This window comes from Ostrinia nubilalis, chromosome 2 (assembly GCF_963855985.1).
Source record: "Ostrinia nubilalis chromosome 2, ilOstNubi1.1, whole genome shotgun sequence".
Lineage (NCBI taxonomy): Eukaryota > Metazoa > Arthropoda > Insecta > Lepidoptera > Crambidae > Ostrinia > Ostrinia nubilalis.
The window spans coordinates 2,524,610-2,546,683 of record NC_087089.1 but is presented as its reverse complement, the minus strand read 5'-3'; the positions used below and the strand labels follow the sequence as shown (position 1 = coordinate 2,546,683).

Here is a 22,074-nt window from a genome sequence, read left to right as displayed (position 1 = left end):
ATCTCTTAAGTGTTATTTTAAGTCTTGTTTTCTATGACGTTCGACGTTTGCTGATAAAACTTCTCTTCAATATCCCTTTAATTAGCATGACGAATAAAGATTTACGTTTCTCCAAATCCAAATTTTGAATCTTATGACCTACTAGTAGGTGTGTAATCTAAAGCATTAATACAGGGTGTTAGGTAAATGGGTATATGAGCCGACACTAGCCCATGTTAACATGGTCATTTTCATTTTTTTAATTCTCATACAAAATAAATTTTATAAAATCCGATTTGTATGAAAAATAAAATAATTAAAATGAAGATATCAATTTTCTGACTTCACCATACCATTTATATAAATAATAATAAATAATATGCCCATGTTAACATGGTCATATAAATGGTATGGTGAAGTCAGAAAATTGATATATTCATTTTAATTATTTTAATTTTCATACAAATCGGATTTTATAAAAAATATTTTGTATGAAAATTAAAAAAATTAAAATGATGATATCAAATTTCTGACTTCACCATACCATTTATATGACCATGTTAACATGGGCTAGTGTCGGCTCATATACCCATTTACCTAACACCCTGTACATTGAAGAATAGAGTGGCCCAAGGTTGGTCCAGATTTATATTCAACTAAACAGAAGCTTGCAACAGGCTAGAGTTTGAGTAGAGTCAAAATTGACTCAATAGCTACTTACTTACGCGCCTAAAATTGACTACTTCGTTGTCTTTTATAGCTACTCACGTTTCATTTCTAATAAAATCTTTGTCCTCAGGCCACTGGTGTGTCAAAACGGAGCAACCTGCACCAACTCTGTTGGCGGATTCTCCTGCATCTGCGTCAACGGCTGGACTGGCCCCGAGTGTTCTGTCAACATCGACGATTGCGCCGGCGCAGCGTGCTTCAATGGCGCCACCTGCATCGATAGAGTCGGGTCGTTCTACTGCAAGTGCACTCCTGGAAAGACTGGTAAGTTCTTTAGCTGTTTTTAAATAAACAACTTGAAAAAATATAACTGCCTAAGGCGAGAATTGAACCCACGACCTTTCGCTTGCCGGGCGCCTGCTCTTCTAACTAAACTACTTAGACACTGGATGAACCCGTCGAAATTTTCAAGTGTTATTACGCTGTTATTTTTTCAAGTTGTTTATTTAAAATTTAGCTTGAGAAGCGACTCTAATAGCTAAAAAAAAATTAATTACGTTTATGTTTTTAGTCGCAAAGGAGAGGCTCTCGGTCTATACCTACAGGCAGAGAGCTTTCCTATTGCGGCTACTGTGATACTGTGATACCTATCACAAGTGAGAGAAAGTGATGATCCAACAGAAGGTGGAAACGAGCTTCATACGGAATCCACAACCACACAGAATCTGGCTATCTTACCTTTAGTAGTTTTAGTTGATTCTTTTTTGACGCTAATTTTGTCATTGGGTTTTTCTTCTCCTAGAAAAATAAATTGTTCATAAATTCTATATCTTCAATGGCTAAATGCAACTGCTGCGAATATCTGAAGAAAATGCTTGAATATCTGAAGTAGCCACAATAATTAAACTATAAACCTAGTTTTCTCAGTTTTATGTTCAATAAAATATAAAGACACTGTACGCACCAGATTTGCTTCTTGTACCTATTTCCCACCTGCGTTTCATTTTCTCCGAGGATGTTTGCAAAAGCTTTCGTCTGAAATCACAGTAATTCCACAAGTCTTACGCGAGTGTGTCAGGTTAATTTGCTTGCTACATCTTAAATTAAGACACTTGCAATAAGGTTTATAGTTGTAACTACAAAGTTGTGCAAGAGCAATTCTGTGGATAGGTATTTAATCCAGTTTATCGTCATATGCCTTTGATGCCGTTATTGGAAATGTGCTCGTATTAGATATTAAAATGATACACGAGTACGGTACATTCTGCTCAGTTCACTGTGTGATATCTCATTGTAATAATTTTTCCTTTTTATAAAGATTTTGAGGGCATACTTTTTTATTTATTTATACTTCAATGCCAAAAATATTAACATTAGGCGAACTTAATGCCATAAGGCATTCTCATCCAGTTTACCTTTGGGTTATGCAGACAAATTAGTTAACTCATGAACTTTACTTTAGAATACTTAACTCATGCTTTGACGATTGAACCGTACCCTAGAGGGTATGTACCTACCCTGGATGGGATTGTTATCAAAAGTAAGTCTTATGGCCGTTTTCACCACCAATGCCTTATTTTTAAGTGACCCCTATGGTAACACATAACAGGAATTTTGTTTCCATAGGGGTCATTTAAAAATTGGGGATTGATGGTAAAAACGGGCATTATACTATTAATCCCCAGGGGGTTACAGATACCATGATGATGAACCTGCAAATATTTTAATTCCCAACCAATTCCAGGTCTCCTCTGCCATCTGGACGACGCCTGCACCTCCAACCCGTGCCACGCCGACGCCATCTGCGACACCAGCCCCATCAATGGGTCTTACACTTGCTCCTGCGCATCTGGGTACAAGGGCCTCGACTGCTCTGAAGATATCGACGAGTGTGAACAAGGTAAGGGTTTTGAACGAAGAAATAAGTAGCAGAGGGTTTTGTAGAGTTAAGACCTTATAAAGTTTTACCTTTAATCCTTCAAGCTCCGCGAATCTAGACACAATAGATAATCAATTGTTATGACATTAATTAATGCCGTCTGGGACTCAATCGGTTAAGTAAAGTGTTGTAAATCAAATATTTGCAGTTGCATTATAAGTTATAATGTGGTTATAATGATTATTAAGATGTGTATTAGAAGGAATAAACAATTTTTTTTTCTTTACCTCAATTCTATAATGAGATTAGTTGTAGTTACTTATGAATAGGAGTAGCTTCTACTACCATAATCTAACAGACATGCTTCTGTCTCTTTGTTAGACGTGTTTTTAGTTAGTTTAGTTCATAAAACCAATAAAACTCACTAACTTTCATCTCTTAATTTATCCGCCATTTCCACACAAGGTTTCCTTATTTTCTCTTTAGACTTACTCGTCACGTACAGTCGTAAATGTTTAATTGGCTGAAAAACACCTTTCCATCGCCATGTGACCTATCTGCTCTTAATTGAGTAGACTACTTCCATCACTGACATGTAGCAATCAAGACCGAACGTTCGGAGAATAAATCCTAGCTACAACATGGCCTTAGTTCAACGGATAATAAATAAACCTATAAATGGAGTTTTATCTGCCAATAAAATTTTATTGATTAAGGATTTCGCACTCGAGCCCTTTTGATGAACGAAATCTTAGTTTTTAGAGTGCTGGCTCCTAGAGAATGATTGAAACTCGAAACGCGTTTGACCGTAAAATAAATAGGTACCATCTTCGTTGTTCCTTACGTCGGTTTGTGCAATAAGAATAAATAAGTATTCACGTTTGTTCGACCGAGTTCTTTGAAAACACACACGTAGATAATACAAAATTTCATTTGGAAAGTGACTCGTGTCATCATATTCCTCATATCCTTCGTTACGATTTTTGCTACCTGTTTTTTCGTATTTAAAACTGTTAAAGAACTCATCGACTGCGAAAGCAGGCTCCCAATAACGCAATCGAGGAGACCTACCTAAAAACCATGTTCTTAGCACCTATGCCCATTGACAGTAATTAGTCTTTTTTAAATTCTAACGTTTATTGCATGGCTCATTAGTAATTCAAAGTCATATCACAAAGTATCTTTTTATGATCCACCGTCTAGCGTCTAGTTTGGCTGTTACGTCTCTAAGCCCCAATAGCTCTACTTTATGTTCTTGGATCTAGCGTAGCCTCTGGAATTTGGCTCTTAGGTCCCTAATTCTAGATATTTCTACTTCTCCCCTGTTACAAAGTTCTAATATCCACCTCTTCCCAGGTTCCCCCTGCGAGCACGACGGCATCTGCGTCAACACCCCCGGTTCCTTCGCTTGCAACTGTTCTGTGGGCTTCACCGGCCCCCGCTGCGAGACCAACGTGAACGAGTGCGAGAGCCACCCCTGCAGAAACGATGGATCTTGCCTGGACGACCCCGGCACCTTCAGATGCGTCTGCATGCCTGGTGAGTAGTATTTGCTTATAACTTTGGTTAAACTTGATTATAGGTGTGTGGTTCCAGCTGAGTAAAATAAGACCATTCCAGTCTTTTCGTGGATATCTTAAGAAGCAACTAAGGGAGAAAGCTAACATTAAACCTCTCTAACCCGTCTGTCTGTTCAGCGTGGAGAGTGTCAAATCCTCCTTTATCCAATTAGCCTCTGGTAAATTGGAGAAAGTAGTTTTTTTGCAATTGAAAGACTATTATTACCTGATGATACGAGGCTATTGCCACCTCTAGTTCTCACTGCTACTCCTGTGTAGCTGGGATCTTGACCAGTGAAGGCCATGTTTGTCCCAGGAAAAAGTTAATTTATGGCTTAAGAATGATAGAGTAACGGGTCTAGTCCAACTCTCAGTAGAAAATCAGAAACTACGAAGACAAGATAATACTAATCTTTGCAAAATATAAGCTACATTCACTGTGATTTCACAAGGAACTGGGAGATTAGGTTAATATTCCTATAAACATTCAATGTAATTCTATTATCATGGTTTATATCACTTAGAGCTGATTACGGTGCAGTTCTAACCCGTTATCTAATGCGAATATAATTTCTGATCTGTATTATAGAAATACCTTGCTTACTTATTTAGAAAAGTGTTGAAATAAATTGAAATTACTTTTACGGTGCTCGTGTTACTTTAGATGCATTTTAAAGCTCTTGCATTATTATCAAACTTCGAACTGAAGCTGTGAAGTGATTTTTTTCTCAAATCAGATACTTTTTAAACGCTAAATGTGTACTATATAGATGATAGCTTCTCAAGAAAAAATAAATCGGCACACGTACAGTCAAGCAAATCAGACTACTAATCTTTGTTTCAAATACAGCACCTATCTCTACTACTTGACTACTATCATCTGTACAGTCAACAACATTTATCAAATCTTTCTTGTAAAACAGCTCTTAATACAACTGCTTAAGACACAATTATCATCATGTCTGTCTGTACATGATAATTGCAAGCCCTATACTCGCAAAGTCGATTCCCATGGCGACTGCGCGAGCGCATGTGATGCGGAAGCCTGTATCGGTGACGACGCCCTCTGAGTGCCTACCGTGACCAATTGCTGCTTAGATCTTGGAAGTCATTCAGCTTGATGATAAATACAGGGTGTAAAGGACGTGGACAAAGACAATTAGATAGTGAGAGAACAAAACAATAGAATAGTGAATCAATACAGGCTTTTGAGATGAAGAATAGTAGATTAACATTTTACGTGTAGGGACCAATTGGTGCTTAGATCTTGGGAGTCATTGATTATGGTAGATTATAGGGTGTAAAGGACATGGGCAAAGACAAGAGATAATTAAATAGTGAGAGAACAAAACAAGATAACAGTGAATCAGATCAAGCTTTTTGAATTGAACACGAGACGAATATTTTGACGCGTGTTATTTTCCCGTATTATCTCGGATCCAAAAAATACATGAAAAAACGCACATGTGAAAGTCCGAAAACGCAGTTTAATAAACATAAGATAAGAAAAATGAAGTTTCTGTTCTGTGTAATAATTTTTATCTTGATTGACAGTCTTAATTTAATGGTACATGTAGATGAGCATTTGACAGTAATTCGTGTAAAGATAGAGAAGCAACACTAGGGCAAAAGGCAAATGTAAAAGGCTAATTTTAATCCTAATTATTTGATCATTTTTCCGAAGTCGTAAACGTGTTAGGTAATTTTATTATAGAAGCGCGGCGTAGAACAGAAGTTATGGGTATTAAGTTACACAATTACTTGCGTTAGTTCGCGTTTGATGGGCCTATTAAATGCTCGGAGATATAGACTAGGATGTGATATTCAATAAATTGGAGCTCGGATTTCTGATTCTGCAGTATTTTGTTACACACTGACTCAAAATTACGATTTTGTTTGTTTCATCTATTGATAAGTCTCTAGCAGCAGCAATTTGTTTTTTACAGTCCTGAATTTTGTTTTCTTTAGCAGCTAGTTTACGTGTGATTAGGTAGCTTTAAATTCTAAATTTTTTACCATAGCATTATCACCCGTTCATTTATCTCTAAGTACACTGGAAGGTACAGACTACACTAGACTATTCATTGATGTTGGAAAATCGTCCCTATTACAAACGCTTAAGATATAGGTGTTTAGCGTGCCTTGCCGTAGCTGTACATACTAGGTTCAACACAACCGCATTGTCAAGTGCATAAAAGATGTCATCGACGCAATGGCGCGGACGAGCCCACTCATCGGAACGGGCCTTATTCAAACGATATTAAAACCCAGCCATATCACGTATCCCTCCACCGTAATAACCGCAGCATCAAACTACACTGCAATTTAGTCATTTATAACAAGAGCATAACCCTCAAAATTGAAAACACCAGCAGTTCAACCAAGTGTTGTATCAAGTTGGGGTGTTTTCGCGTCGTGTGTAGTAATATCATGCATGAGTGGCCCTCAGACCTGTCTGGTCGGTACGCTTATAAGGGCATCGCAGAGAACTGAGCATGACGACATTAAGTTTTTTAAGGGATAAACATGTCCCCTGCAATTCCCTTTTTATGGCGACGACCGTTGGGTTTAGAATGGCTAATGCGGAATTCTTAGACGTGTCAGATTAAACGGTGGAATCGCAAATAAAGTTTTTTAGATCGTTATTACTCTTGGGAAAATCAATGGAATTCGTTAATTGAATGCGATCAGTGTTACCAGCGAACTTTGTTGGAGGGATGATATTCATATTGGTTTCAATAATTTTATCCAAGTTCCAAACCAAGTAATTGCTTTACTGTCTTCTTCTTCTTTTCGTGTAGACAACAAACCTAGTGTCAGCCCAAAACTCCGCCTCAAGAGTGGCGTTGTCAGCAGCATTCATCAAATCTTCTGAATGCAGTTGCTCTAACTGTCTAATTTCGTGAGATTTCTTTGGTAAAAAAGAGTCTATACCTTTATAAGCATGTAGTCTATTTTCAACCGACTTCAAAAAAGGAGGAGGTTCTCAATTCGACCCGTATGTTTTTTTTTTCTATGTTTGTTACGCGATAACTCCGCCAATTATGAACCGATTTGAACAAATCTTTTTTCGGCGTATAGGTAATACCTCAAGGGTGGTCCCATTTAAATTTAATAATAGAAAAAACAACCCCCAAGGGTGGAAAATTGGGGATGAACTTTTTTATACGCAATATCTCCGCCGATTATAAATCAATTTGAACGATTATTTTTTTGTTGAATAGGTATTATCAAAAGGGTGGTTTCATGCGAATTTGAAGAAAATATTTCACCCCCAAGGGTGGAAAATTGGGGATGAACTTTTTTATACGCAATATTTTTAATATTTAGTTTTTTTTTGTGTTCACGCATTTGAAGTCGGTTTTATTTTTTAAAAAAAATAATTATTACAGTTACATACGCTAAGTTCACACAATGCAAATTGAACTTAAACAAGTTCAACTTCTGGACCAACTGCCTTGCGCTAATTATTATTGCTGTCCACACACCACATGTTTAATGACACAGCCATGCCTACATACCAACTGTTGCGCCTCCAAGAATGTGTGTCCATTATTTGCATTTTTTCGATAAACGCTGTCAAGAGAAAAACTTGTTCTAGGACTTAATACTAGATCTCCCCGTGTGATTATGTGTAATGACCATTTAGGTCCGTAAAAAATACCAGCTGGTTTTCTATAAGATTTTGCAATCTGCGGTTACAAGAGATATTTATAGTCTTCCAATCGTAACGTTTTGTGTTTCTTGGATCCATTTATCAAAAAGCAATTTTGTTTATCCTCACAATGACCGTCGTTCTCGGAAATCATGTATTGAAATTATGTGGGTATTGATTTTTTTGGGATATCAATAATGCGTTGGCTAAAGTTGATAGTTGGTCGGAAACTAAAACAATTTTGGCATGAAGAGAACTCGTAGCAATAAGAAGGTAATCTTGTGATGCTTCTTCTTTTATACTCAGACTTATTTTGGGATTGTCAGCTGAATCCTGGACTGTCTTAACCAAACTGTAAAAATTTACAATTTGGTGAATTATGTTGAATTCTTTACTAGACCATGGAAAGGTTAACAAATCCAATGACAAGCTGGTGCTTATCGAATTCAAAGAAATTCTTCAAAGGATTGAGTTGGTAAAATTGCAACTGCCTTAGATAAAATGTTCACTCGCATGCTTGCTTACAAAGATGTAACTCCTAAGGTCGTGTCACCGAGGGTTCGGCAGCTGACCGTATGTATCCCGAGCGCGCGTTTAACATTAAAATATGCGCATAAAGCTAGCATTAGCATGCGCTGGACATTCCCATTGTGGCTTGTGATCCGAAATCGTGACGAGTGGGGGCACTGTGCAGGGGATAGGCTGTAGCGAAGTTTCCAGATCAGAGAGATTTAGACAGAGAGAGAGAAACGGCAGGTGATTAGAAAGAGCAAGAAAGGGCAGTTTCTTGGTCAAAATTCGAGAAGGATCCTGGTTCGATCTGGTCTGGAGTTGGGATCGTCGCTGAAGTCTCTTTTGTTTAGGACTTATATGATGCTGTCCACAAATGATTACAAAATACATTAAAACCATATTTGACAGATCAGATATCTATTTGTGTTTGTTGTAACGTAAAACTGTGGTAAAGCGTGTGATGTCAGGATCGAAGTTTTAATCGGATGATGGCTGATGGGTCTAAAAAGCCTATAGATTTTTATAGTGGTATCCGCCATTAGCTTCCATTCTAACCAATCCTCGAACCCGCGACATACCTCACGCGCTCTGGGGCGGGGCCACCCCCCTTACAACCGTTTTGGTACGATAAGCGTTCAATAGGCCACGCCGGTTATAGAAAATAATGTTGCATAATAATGTTTTATTCCTAAGAACATTTCCTGGTGCTAAGGGCAGAGTTCTGGCTCAATGAGACCGGGATTTAGACGAGGTCGGGAGAATTTACATGTATACATGTGTCTTATAAAGCACGGTTGAGTCAAAGTATTATGGATTATGTTTCGGGATTAAGAAGAATTTGAACATGCAATGGTCAATTTACAGCCTCTTTTTGATACTTTTCTGTAGTTGAAGTCTCAAGTTCAAAATTAGGAGTCACAGCTTTGAACTTGACAACTTAATTGGTTTCAGAAACACGTATGTATATCTAGCTATCTACATAAGTCTGCATTTATATTTTGTTAAGTATTTACATTGCTCTAGTTTATTTATTTCTAGCCATGTTAATTGTGACCTTGAAAGTACATCCTATTAAGTACTTCGAGTAGTATGCAGGAAGTTGTTAGTGTTGTTACTTTAAAAAGGCTCAAGGCATAAATGTTTGAAGAATATTTTTGTTTTTTAAATGCCACTCAGACCTTCTGGCAAAAATCTCTTGTAATATCCTTTAAAGGGAATATTGGTCTGGCGTTAAATCATGCTGTAAAGTCAATTACTTTACGTCGAAATCAACCTTAGCACTATGCAAATAAGGAACCCATCAATTGCAATGTTTATTTATGCGTGCTTGCAATACGAGATTCCCCATTTGGCGGGATAGTGATTTCTGAAGAAGTAATCCTTAAATGTTAGCAGGTTTATTAAAATGAATCTTATTTAGTTCAGCTAAGGTCTGTAAGAGATGAACGTTTAAGTTTGCAACTTTATAAGGGCACAATGTCCGACACTGGTCGCGGCTAGAATGTCCCGCCTGAGGCGATTCAATCAATTCCGACTTTTAGCTTATTTGATTTATGGTTCAGTCTTATTTGTTCGTAAAAGGAATGGAGATCCAGTCCAAATACGTCTGCGTGTTGGTTATGGTTTTTTAAGTCATATTGCTTGAATGTTAAAGCTTAGTTTGGATTGGGGATAGTTGTTGCAAGTCTGGGACTGTGGGATCGTCAATTAAGATTCCTGCTATATTCAGTTTTTCAACACACGTGATTCCCGCAAGTATGTTGATCTATTTGTCAATTAACGACAACATGTTTGTATAGAGAGTGAACTACTGCAATGAAGATTGCTCGTTCTAGCTCGTAACTCTATTTTAGATTTAAATTCAACGGATCGCAAATGTAAATCTTAGATAGCGGTTGTATTTTAAATTTTTGCAAGTGCAAATAAAATTGTCGTAAGTTTTTGAACTTCCTCCTAACGCATCCCTGTGATGCTTTTCTCTGGTTTAATTTTCAAGTTTTACAACGAAGCACCATTAACTTGTACGACATGTCATGGATATTTTACAACATTTTGACCATTTACATTGTTGTCGCCATTACTCGTGTGGTTTTACTGCTTCGACCGACGTCAACATTTAAACTAAGCCCGTAAACCATTGCAAGCTTTGTTTTGTCAAACTCGGTACGAAGTATACTTTCAGACATAACAGCTAATTCTAAAGTCCTGCAGTGATGGCTTTGCAGGTGTAAGTTCTTTGAAATGTTTATTGTTGAACTGATTTGTGAGGACTTTAACTTAGAATAGAGAAGTCATGACTGCTTTTAGAATATCTGAATTATCAGTAATCTTCTTTCTAGGTTTTAGATCTCCCACAGATTTTCTATCTGCAGCAGCAGGGATCTTACCAACAATGTAACTTTGCTTTGATCATATTACAACGTTATTATAGCTGCTTTTATTTTGACATTAATACTTAGGTATTATAATTATGCTCTTTTTTCGGTTCGGTTTTAAGACCAAGCGAGTCTTTATCCTCTAATTCTATTGGTTTCAAAATCTTCGTCGTCGTCTCAAAATCGTCTCTTTGTTCTTAAATTTTAAATAGGGATGTTTCCTGGGTAAAAAAGCAAGAGTTTTAATTAGTCCGTCAGTTAGCATATCAAAAACTACTCGACACGTATTTTTCACTTTTTACAACTAATGAAAATGTAAAGAGATAAAGCGTGCCAAAGTTCTAAAGAAAAGGCCCGTGACGTCAATGAGTGCGTAAAAGTGCAGCACTTTGTGACGTCGCGCGGAACTTCAACGCACTACAACTTTGTAATTATTTGTTTGATTGACAATTAAAAATATACGTGTGCAATATTTTTTTATATAACAATTGACGGACTAAAAAATTTTATTTAGGAAACTAGCCTATTCTACCTTTATTTCAGTTTTGTTTATTTTAGTCCTGTCTCCATCATTCCAGGCTTCACGGGCACCCAATGCGAGGTGGAGATCGACGAGTGCGCCAACAACCCATGCCTCAACGGAGGAGTGTGCCACGACATGATCAACGCGTTCCGGTGCACCTGTGTCATCGGGTAAGATTCTTACTACATAATTAACTTCTATCTGCTTTCTAAAAGTTACCAGCTTAAGAGTAGCGTCATCATCATCTGCTATCTTATCCTTAGAAGTCCCTTTAGATCTTGCTGACTTTTAAAGAAATGAGTATTAGCATCTTAGGAACTATCCTTTGTCTAGGCTGTTCGTTTGGTAGAGATCGCATTCTATAAATCTGCGATAAAATCACCTAAATTATGCCAATTCAGTTTTTGCTATATGCATGTGCTAATGGTTAAGCAATAAAGGATTGAGTATTAATTTGTCAGTTTTGAGTACCTACGAGTATTTTGTGCACATAATATTACCTACATGCTAATATTCTCGTTAACCCCTTCAATACTCCACCACAATAGTCCGGCAGATCAAATTAGTGACCCTAGTAATCTGAATCAGCCATCCGATGTCGCTAGGCTATTAGGCATATTGACTTTTCGCATTTCTTTTGGTGGTAGTGTCTCATATTCAAATATCCGATGCAGTTACTTAAATGTAGGTATAGGTTGTCACTTGTCACCTTGACTTGTAGTTATCTTGTTGATTGTGTCTCATTGTCTTTGTCACCTTCACCTGTACTTCTCTTGTTGATTGTGTCTCATTGTCTTTTTGTCCTCAGGTTCACGGGAGCTCGTTGCCAGGTCAACATTGACGACTGCGCTTCAAGTCCCTGCCGGAATGGTGGCACCTGCCATGACTCCATCGCCGGATACACTTGCGAGTGTCCCCCAGGGTACACAGGTAAGGTTTCACTGATTAACAAAATTGAGTATTATCTATTTCATGAAAATGATGACCCGTATGATCGTAGAAATGCCAAACAAAGAATTTTATTATTGAGTGACTCGCAATCAATTTCTTTATACCATTTGCACTATTTACCTATTTAGGTACTAATCATGTTAACGAAATAAACTCTTGAAATCACCATGAATGACAATGAATAAATTATAAGTCCCTAAATCTCTTCACATCATTAAACCAAGGATAAGTTGTGTCCTACTCACTTTTATCTACAATGTGATTGAGTTTATTGCGTTACTCTTTCTCATCATCAGACGAAGTGGTGGTAGGGCTTACCACTACTTCGGGCACAATGAAGCTACATTAGGACGTGTAAAAGCGTTTTTAAAAGCCTGTTTGTAGAAAATGAATGACTTTCATGATTTTAAACTACCGTATCCTAAAAGCCATTACCTATATCTTTATTTCCAGGCATGTCATGCGAGACGAACATCAACGATTGCCTCTCTGGCCCATGTCATCGCGGCGAGTGCATCGATGGAGACAACAGTTTCACTTGCAACTGCCATCCAGGCTACACCGGCCGTGTCTGCCAGACCCAGATCAACGAGTGCGAGAGCAATCCGTGCCAGTTTGGAGGTAATTTGATATGCTTTTAAAAGAAATGTGAAATTTATTGCGGCTAAAACGGTAATAAGATAAGAGGACTTGGCTTTGACAGCAAGAAGAAAAGACGAGTTGGACCTTACAATATGTTTATTAACAGTAACGAATAATAATAAAGATTTCGTTGACTACAATAATGCATATCAACTCTTATAACTAGCCAAGTCAAATCTTCAGAACTTGGCACCCATTGTCCCATTTAGATCTTAATTTCTACTGTTATGATTGTATGTCTATCCATTCGCCACTTTAGAAGTTTTGCTTCATTTTAGGCAAAAAAATTTGAGGAAATGTTTCAAGCAATTTACTCGTATTATTAGGATTAGGAAAAGGTACTGGCCACTACAATCACAATGATAAGCATACAATAAAAACCTCTTTTGTTTTTTTCCAACAAATTGGTGACTGTGTTCCATTACAAATAATAGGTATTCGAACTTCTTCATTTGTTACTGGCCACTGTTTTTATTATTCTTTAGGCGCGATGTTTTTTTGTTTTTTTTTTCTGTGTACGTATTGGTCATCGTTTTACTTTCGATCTGTAGCTTTATAAGGGCTACATTTTTTTTTTATTATTGATGTGTTATTTAAACTAAGTAATATTTATATTTTTTAGGTCATTGTGAGGACTTGATCGACGGCTACCAGTGTCGCTGCAAGCCGGGTACTTCTGGCAGGAACTGTGAGATCAACGTGAACGAATGCTACTCGAATCCCTGCAGAAACGGCGCTACTTGCGTCGATGGCATCAATAGGTAAGTGTTTTTTCTTATGCCATTACTAAATTTTACAACTCTCACTAAATTTAACGTTTTGTATGAAACGTTCGACTATCTTAACATCCATCACTTGAGTGACAGTGATATGTCTTGCAGTAGCAATGGATTTAATGTGGAGTATTAATAATATTTTGGCAAACTTTTGATAAAGTAAAATGAATAAATTATAATATGTAGGGTTTAAAAGTTGCATGATTTCTTTTGTTTCAATAATTTACCTAATTATTAATGTTATCTTTCTTTCATGCAGCAATAATTACTTTGAGTAAGTTCTTTTCTAAATTGGATCGCATGTGTTTCAAATTGAATTTTTATTTCAAAGCATGGATTGTGTTTGGACAAAATCATTTGACAAAGCTTTTCAAAATTTGCTAATGTAAAGTTTGTTCTACAAATGTTGTCAAAATCAATTAAGGTTACAAACACATGCGAAAATAGGGTTTCTTCAAATATAAATTCTCTTTTAATTCCAACAATAGCCTAATTTACACGGTTAGATAAAATTGAATAAAAACACAAGTATCAATAACAATAGAATCTGGTAACCTTCAGAAGAAAATGCTATTGATTAGTAGGATATAAGTACTGAGTAGAACGAAAGCTTGCCACTGAGGCACCTCAAAAAACCTATAGTATAAATAAGCATAAACTGAGCAGGTTTACCGGTAGTCGAGTGCGACTTAAGCTGGATTTATATTTGTCTGACGTATTTTATCGTAACGTAACGTTTAAACTAGTGTTGTGTCATGCCGTGATGGCTTCTGACGTGTTATATGTATATAGATGACCCACGCTGAACTGTCCCACCAAACTCAATGACAGGGGGGCGCTCCCATCGTTCAACTATAATTATGGTTTCCAACATGGCAAAAATCGCAACCAGCGATCCGGTATTGACGGTGGCGCCCCGCTGTCAATGTCATGGATAGGACAGTTCAGTATTTTGAAACTATACCAAGGCTGAGTTACATCATCTTACTTTAACTTTGACAAACGTCAAAAATCTGTCAAATTCCATACAAAAGACACCGTTTATCGTTATAGTTACTGTCAAAGTTAGGTGGTGATCACCTAACTATAACCGTACCTATAAGGATAGCCAGTGTTTTTTATATGGAGTTTGACGTTTGTAGTAGTTAAAGTAAGATGGTCCCACTCAGCCATGTATATGAAACAGATTCCATTTTGGTACGTCACCACGACACACCACATCAGACAAATATAAATTCGGCTTTAGACGAAGTCAGGTCCTAACCAGCGCATATCCGCAGGTACACCTGCGAATGCATCCCTGGCTTCACCGGCCAGCACTGCGAGACGAACATCAACGAATGTTTGCCGAATCCGTGCGCGAACGGCGGCAAATGCATCGACCGCATCAACGGCTTCCGCTGCGAGTGTCCCAGAGGGTATTACGATGCTAGGTGCGTTAGCATCTTGTTTTTTTATTCCAGTGGGATTATGCAAAGGCGATTTTGTTGACAGCTTAGTTTGACACTTCGGTGAGTGAACTAGGTGAAAGTGACTTTGAATGAACTGTCCCACCCGTGACATTTACAGAGGGGCGCCACCGTCAATATCAGATCGCTGGTTCAGATTTTTGCCATGTTGGGAACTATAATAGTTAAACGATGGTGGCGCCCCCCTGCCAATGAGTTTGGTGAGACAGTTCACTGTAGGTCATCTTTAAGTATGACTCCAGTAGCAAGTTGTCAGTCCCGCTCCAATTTTTCAGTCTTTAAAATGCACAAAGGATGCTTGCACTAATATTATGCAATATTGCGAAAAGCTGTCTGTGTCTCACATTAACAGGACCATTATAAAACATTTTGCTATCTGAACATAAAAAAAATATCAAATTTCTTCAAAAATAAGTACAAACAAATCAAGTAACTTATCAGTCCACTCGCCACTATCCAATGAGGGCTATCGTTTTTATACTTAACAGTTGGCACCCCTGGCGATTGACAGGACCTTACTCTACAGTTGCGCCATCTTGATGAGTGCAAATGCGATAGTCCTCCTACCACTTTAGCGCTCACAAGTTGGTGCCACTGTCTTCGCTACTAGCAAGTGACAGGACCTTACTCTACAGTGGCGCTAACTGGTGAGCGCTAAAACGATAGCCCTCATTCCAGTTAACATTTTCTTCAGACTTTAATTTTCTATTATGCTTTTTATCCGACTATACCTAAAGGAGGGTTATGTTTTTACCATCATCTTTTTTACCAAAAGACCTTATTTCAATCCTCTATTTTTCCACTCAGATGCCTGTCAGACGTGAATGAATGTGCTTCGAACCCCTGCATCAACGGCGGCAGCTGTGAGGATGGAGTCAACCAGTTCATCTGCCACTGCTTGCCTGGATATGGAGGTATGTATTTTGCTACTAAGGATATACATATTTTGAAGTATTTCTCTTCTTTTTAACTTCGAACTCCTCCTATGTTCTTCTGGTTAATTTTGTTGCGGGTCCAATGACAGTTAACTTTCCCCCGGGACAAACTTGACCTTCACTGGTTGAGTTTTTATTGGCGGTCAAGCTGTAGATCCTGGCTACACAGGAGTTGCAGCGGTGGGAACGAGAGGTGGGAATAGTCCCGCTCTTTTTAAAAATGATGTCTTAATTTATTTCTTTATCATCATGCGAGGTATACAGTGGAGATTTTTATTTAAAACAATGACAGTTTAAAATCTTGTAAGTTTTCTAAGATCTAGTCTGCAATAAGGCTCGATAGTGAAGTGGAGAGATCATAAGTGGACTAATATAAAATGACATCGTAATATATTCAGAAGACAATGGTACAATATTAGACCCCGTAGTTCGAAGTTGTTGAAGATAATGAAATATGCTGGCCACTTTTATTTGCTCGCGAACGAACTTGCTCGACCACTGTAAACTCCTACAATATTAACAATAATCCTTCCCCAGGGCAACGCTGCGAGCGGGACATCGACGAATGCAGCTCTAACCCGTGCCAACATGGCGGCACGTGTCACGATCGGCTCAACGCGTATAAATGTGATTGCGTGCTTGGATTCACGGGTAAGTGGGAGCTCTCGCACTTATACAATTAGTTATCATTAATTCAGACTGAGGTGTATACCTTTATACCTCTCCGGTTAGCAAGGGTGAAATGGATAGACATAATATTCCGAAACTACCACCCTAGAAGTTTCTTTTTAGTTTTCAGACTGGAATGGACTTTGCACAAATATCATCATGTAGCACTCGCTACATTCACCTTCAAACAAACTTATTTGTTCAAGTCTTTAGTTTGGGGCTACATGACAGTATGTAAAATATCGTAGGATGATTGTCTTGATATTTTCAGTTTGGGGTTACATGACAGGGTGTCCAAATGATATTTTTTGTCTGTTTATTTTTACTTATCTATTTATTTCTCAATCTGCAAAAAAACACTATAATTTCAATTTATTTCAGGAGTAAACTGCGAGACGAACATCGACGATTGCGCAGGCAATCCCTGTTTACACGGCGGTTCGTGCATCGACCTCGTCAACGGGTACCGCTGCGTGTGCGCACCGCCGCACTCTGGAAGAAACTGCGAGAATACACTGGATCCTTGCATGCCCAACCAGTAAGTTGATTGTCTATGACCTCTATAGTCTTTATGGTTAGAAGATGTAGCAAGCGGCCTCGTCAACGGGTACCGCTGTGTCTGCGCATCGCCACACTCCGAGAGGAACTGCGAGAATACTGTAGACTCTACATAGACCCTTGCATGCCCAACCAGTGAGTCGATTGTGTCTATTTGATAAGGGATTATGGTAAATAGTCGCCGTAATATAGGGATCCAATCCGTGCTTACACGGCGGCTCGTGCATCGACCTCGTCAACGGGTACCGTTGCGTCTGCGCACCGCCGCACTCTGGGAGAAACTGCGAGAATACACTGGATCCTTGCATGCCCAACCAGTAAGTAGATTGTGTCTAAGACCGCCCCACTCTTCCCCTAGGTATCGTAATAGGCGTCTAACGAAGAAATATGCCCATCCTATCTGGCCAGCATTTGGTAGCATTTAGATGTAGCAAATGGCCTTGTGAACGGATACCGTCGCACTCTGGGAGAAACTCCGAGAACACTCTGAATCCATGCATGCCCAACCAGTAAGTAGATTATGTTATGTCTATGGTCTTGCAGTAATGGTATCTATGGGCACCTGGTTACCATGGTCATGAAGATGTAGCAAGTGACCTCGTCAACGGCTACCAACCCCTTCATGCAACAGCAAGTCGATTGTGAATAGGAATACACCCACTCTTCCCGTAGATGTAGTAAGAAAGTATGGGGGAATTAAGTGACCATCAGGCATCCCAAAATTAATCTTTCTGGCTATCATGGGGAATGTAGGTTAAATCCACCTTTTGCCTTTGTCAAATTGTGAAACACTGTGACTGAAAATGTTAACCAGATTTTCTAATCACCCATCTCTTTCCCAGATGTCGCCACGGAGGCCGCTGCGTCGCCGAAGCTTCGTACGCCGAGTTCACCTGCCAATGCCCAGTGGGCTGGACCGGGGCCTTGTGCGAGCGAGACGTGGACGAGTGCGCCGTCAGCGCCCCCTGCCATAATGAAGCTACCTGTATCAATACTGAAGGCTCTTACGCATGTCTGTGCGCTAGAGGATACGAGGGCAAGGACTGCGCTATCAATACAGACGACTGCGCTTCGTGTAAGTACTTGCTATTGCCCAGTGGGTTATATTAGAGCTCGTTATAACGATTCGTTACATGTTATAGACCCTCTTATATTATTGCTTGATTCTGTTAAACCCCATATAACCTTTTATTTTTAATTTCCCTGCCAATAATACTCAATCATTTATTTCTCAGTCCCTTGTCAATAATAATACACAACCATTTGTTTTTCAGTCCCCTGTCAATAATTTAAATAATAGGAACCTTTTGTTTCTCAGTCCCCTGCTAAAATATAAAACCAATTGATTCTCTTCTCAGTAACACCCAACCACTTATTTCTCAGTCCCCTGTTAATAATTTCTCTATCAACATCTATTTATCTAACTGTTTCTAAGCCCCTGTTTCTCCACAGTCCCCTGCCAGAACGGCGCGACGTGTCTCGACAGTATCGGCGACTACAACTGCGTGTGCGCAAGCGGCTTCGCGGGCAAGCACTGCGAAGTGGATATAGACGAGTGTCAGTCCCGTCCCTGCATGAACGGAGCTACTTGCAACCAGGTGACTGACACATTCCTTCTGTACCTAGAATAAAGCCAAATAAAGATTTTTTTCTTTCTTTCTTCTTTCTGTCTTTTTAAAGGTCGACGAAAAATATAGATGACTGGCTTTCCGCCCGCGGCTTCGCGCGCGTGGACCCCTGAACCCTATGTTTTTTCAAAATAAAATTTAGCCTATGTTACTCGTGGATAATGTAGCTTTCGAATGGTGAAAGAGTTTTTAAAAACGGTCCCGTAGTTTTTGAGCCTATTCATTACAACCAACCAAACAAACAAAGTTTTCCTCTTTGTAATATTAGTGTAGATGAAATAGCTCAACAGTGTTAGTATCGTAGTTGTTCGATCAACCGTCTGCTAGACTATTGTAGTGATCCCACTCCTAACACAACACAAAGGAGTCTGGAAGTCTGAACTAGGATTTAATTATGCTTATTTGCCAAATCTTTATCGTTTATAAGTTTAAATGCACTATGATAAAAGTTTGCCCAATGGCATGCATAGCTGACTAGCCGTGAATTAGTCGCAATTTCAACAAACCTATATTTTAAAGCTTAGGTTGCCCAATTTTCAATCTATCACGAAGTAAAAGTGACTTAATCTATGGCATGGTTCCCGAGTGTCATACCTTTGATTACGTCCAAAGATTAAGACCAAATTGAAGACCAGTAAGAACAACTAGTATCTTTAACTTAGATATCTAAACAATTTATTATAATTCCAGTACGTGGCCTCATATACATGCACCTGCCCGCTCGGCTTCTCCGGAATCAACTGCCAGACGAACGACGAAGACTGCACCGACTCTAGTTGCATGAACGGTGGGACCTGCATCGACGGCATCAACTCGTACAACTGCTCCTGCCCGCCAGGGTAAGTCCACTAGTTAACCAACGTCAGTAAGTTGTTCCTGCCCGCCAGGGTAAGTCCACTAGTTGACCCACTTCAATAAAGTTCAATACGTGGCATCAACTCGTACAACTGCTCCTGCCCGCCAGGGTAAGTTTAGTTGATCCACTTCAGTACATTGCTCCTGCCCCCCAAGGTAAGTTTAGTTGATCCACTTCAGTATGTTGCTCCTACCCGCCAGGGTAAGTTCACTAGTTGCTCCACTTCAGTATGTTGCTCCTACCCGCCAGGGTAAGTTCACTAGTTGCTCCACTTCAGTATGTTGCTCCTACCCGCCAGGGTAAGTTCACTAGTTGCTCCACTTCAGTATATTGCTCCTACCCGCCAGGGTAAGTTCACTAGTTGCTCCACTTCAGTACGTTGCTCCTACCCGCCAAGGTAAGTCCACTAGTTGACCCACTTCAATACGTGGCATCAACTCGTACAACTGCTCCTGCCCGCCAGGGTAAGTCTAGTTGATCCACTTCAGAACATTGCTCCTGCCCGCCAGGGTAAGTTTAGTTGATCCACTTCAGTATGTTGCTCCTACCCGCCAAGGTAAGTCTAGTTGATCCACTTCAGTATGTTGCTCCTACCCGCCAGGGTAAGTCCACTAGTTGGTCCACTTCAGTACTTTGCTCCTATCCGCCCGGGTAAGTCTAGTTGATCCACTTCAGTACATTGCTCCTGCCCGCCAGGGTAAGTTCACTAGTTGATCCACCTCAGTATGTGGCCTCATACATGTGACCTCGTACCCTTGGCTTCTCCGGAATCAACTGCCAGACGAATGACGAAGACTGCACCGACTCTAGTTGCATGAACGGCGGGACCTGCATCGATGGCATCAACTCGTACAACTGCTCCTGCCCGCCAGGGTAAGTCTAGTTGATCCACATCAGTACATTGCTCCTACCCGCCAGGGTAAGTCCACTAGTTGATCCACCTCAGTATGTGGCCTCATACATGTGACCTTGTATCCTTGGCTTCTCTGGTATCAACTGCCAGACCAATGATGAAGACTGCACCGACTCTAGTTGCATGAACGGCGGGACCTGCATCGATGGCATCAACTCGTACAACTGCTCCTGCCCGCCAGGGTAAGTCTAGTTGATCCACTTCAGTACTTTGCTCCTACCCGCCAGGGTAAGTCCACTAGTTAACCAACGTCAGTACGTTGTTCCTGCCCGCCAGAGTAAGTTCACTAGTTGACCTACTTCAATACTTTGCTCCTACCTTCCAGGGTAAGTCCACTAGTTGACCCACTTAAAGTACATTGCTCCTGCCCGCCAGGGTAAGTCTACTAGTTAAACCACTTCAGTAAATTGTTCCTACCCGCCAAGGTAAGTTCACTAGTTGATGCACCTCAGTATGTGGCCTCATACATGTGACCTTGTATCCTTGGCTTCTCCGGAATCAACTGCCAGACGAACGACGAAGACTGCACCGACTCTAGTTGCATGAACGGCGGGACCTGCATCGATGGCATCAACTCGTACAACTGCTCCTGCCCGCCAGGGTAAGTCCACTAGTTAACCAACGTCAGTACGTTGTTCCTGCCCGCCAGGGTAAGTCCACTAGTTGACCCACTTCAATACGTGGCATCAACTCGTACAACTGCTCCTGCCCGCTAGGGTAAGTCTAGTTGATACACTTCAGTACATTGCTCCTGCCCGCCAGGGTAAGTTTAGTTGATCCACTTCAGTATGTTGCTCCTACCCGCCAAGGTAAGTCTAGTTGATCCACTTCAGTATGTTGCTCCTACCCGCCAGGGTAAGTCCACTAGTTGGTCCACTTCAGTACTTTGCTCCTATCCGCCAAGGTAAGTCTACTAGTTAAACCACTTCAGTACATTGTTCCTACCCGTCAAGGTAAATTCACTAGTTGATCCACTTCAGTACTTTGCTCCTATCCGCCAAGGTAAGTCTACTAGTTAAACCACTTCAGTACACTGTTCCTACCCGTCAAGGTAAATTCACTAGTTGATCCACCTCAGTACGTGGCCTCATACACATGCACCTGCCCGCTTGGCTTCTCCGGAATCAACTGCCAGACGAACGACGAAGACTGCACCGACTCTAGTTGCATGAACGGCGGGACCTGCATCGACGGCATCAACTCGTACAACTGCTCCTGCCCGCCAGGGTAAGTTCACTAGTTGACCCACTTCAATACGTGGCACCAACTCGTACAACTGCTACTGCCCGCCAGGGTAAGTTTAGCTGATCCACTTCAGTATGTTGCTCCTACCCGCCAAGGTAAGTCTAGTTGATCCACTTCAGTATGTTGCTCCTACCCGCCAAGGTAAGTCTAGTTGATCCACTTCAGTATGTTGCTCCTACCCGCCAAGGTAAGTCTAGTTGATCCACTTCAGTATGTTGCTCCTACCCGCCAGGGTAAGTCCACTAGTTGACCCACTTCAGTACGTGGCATCAACTCGTAC

The 22,074-nt window shown here is 40.1% G+C and overlaps 1 protein-coding gene across 1 annotated transcript in view; it reads left to right on the top strand.

Annotated features, from left to right (window-relative positions):
* LOC135080058 (neurogenic locus Notch protein) overlaps positions 1-22,074 on the top strand; it is a 169,619-nt gene that overhangs the window by 130,204 nt on the left and 17,341 nt on the right. Inside the window, exons 7-20 of the mRNA XM_063974738.1 lie at positions 779-972; positions 2,393-2,548; positions 3,884-4,066; positions 11,208-11,322; positions 11,961-12,082; positions 12,557-12,724; positions 13,368-13,506; positions 14,802-14,954; positions 15,798-15,904; positions 16,463-16,576; positions 16,976-17,132; positions 17,995-18,227; positions 18,605-18,750; positions 19,471-19,619. Of these exons, the coding sequence (XP_063830808.1) occupies positions 779-972; positions 2,393-2,548; positions 3,884-4,066; positions 11,208-11,322; positions 11,961-12,082; positions 12,557-12,724; positions 13,368-13,506; positions 14,802-14,954; positions 15,798-15,904; positions 16,463-16,576; positions 16,976-17,132; positions 17,995-18,227; positions 18,605-18,750; positions 19,471-19,619 (2,136 nt within the window). The remainder of the gene's footprint in view (positions 1-778; positions 973-2,392; positions 2,549-3,883; positions 4,067-11,207; positions 11,323-11,960; positions 12,083-12,556; positions 12,725-13,367; positions 13,507-14,801; positions 14,955-15,797; positions 15,905-16,462; positions 16,577-16,975; positions 17,133-17,994; positions 18,228-18,604; positions 18,751-19,470; positions 19,620-22,074) is intronic.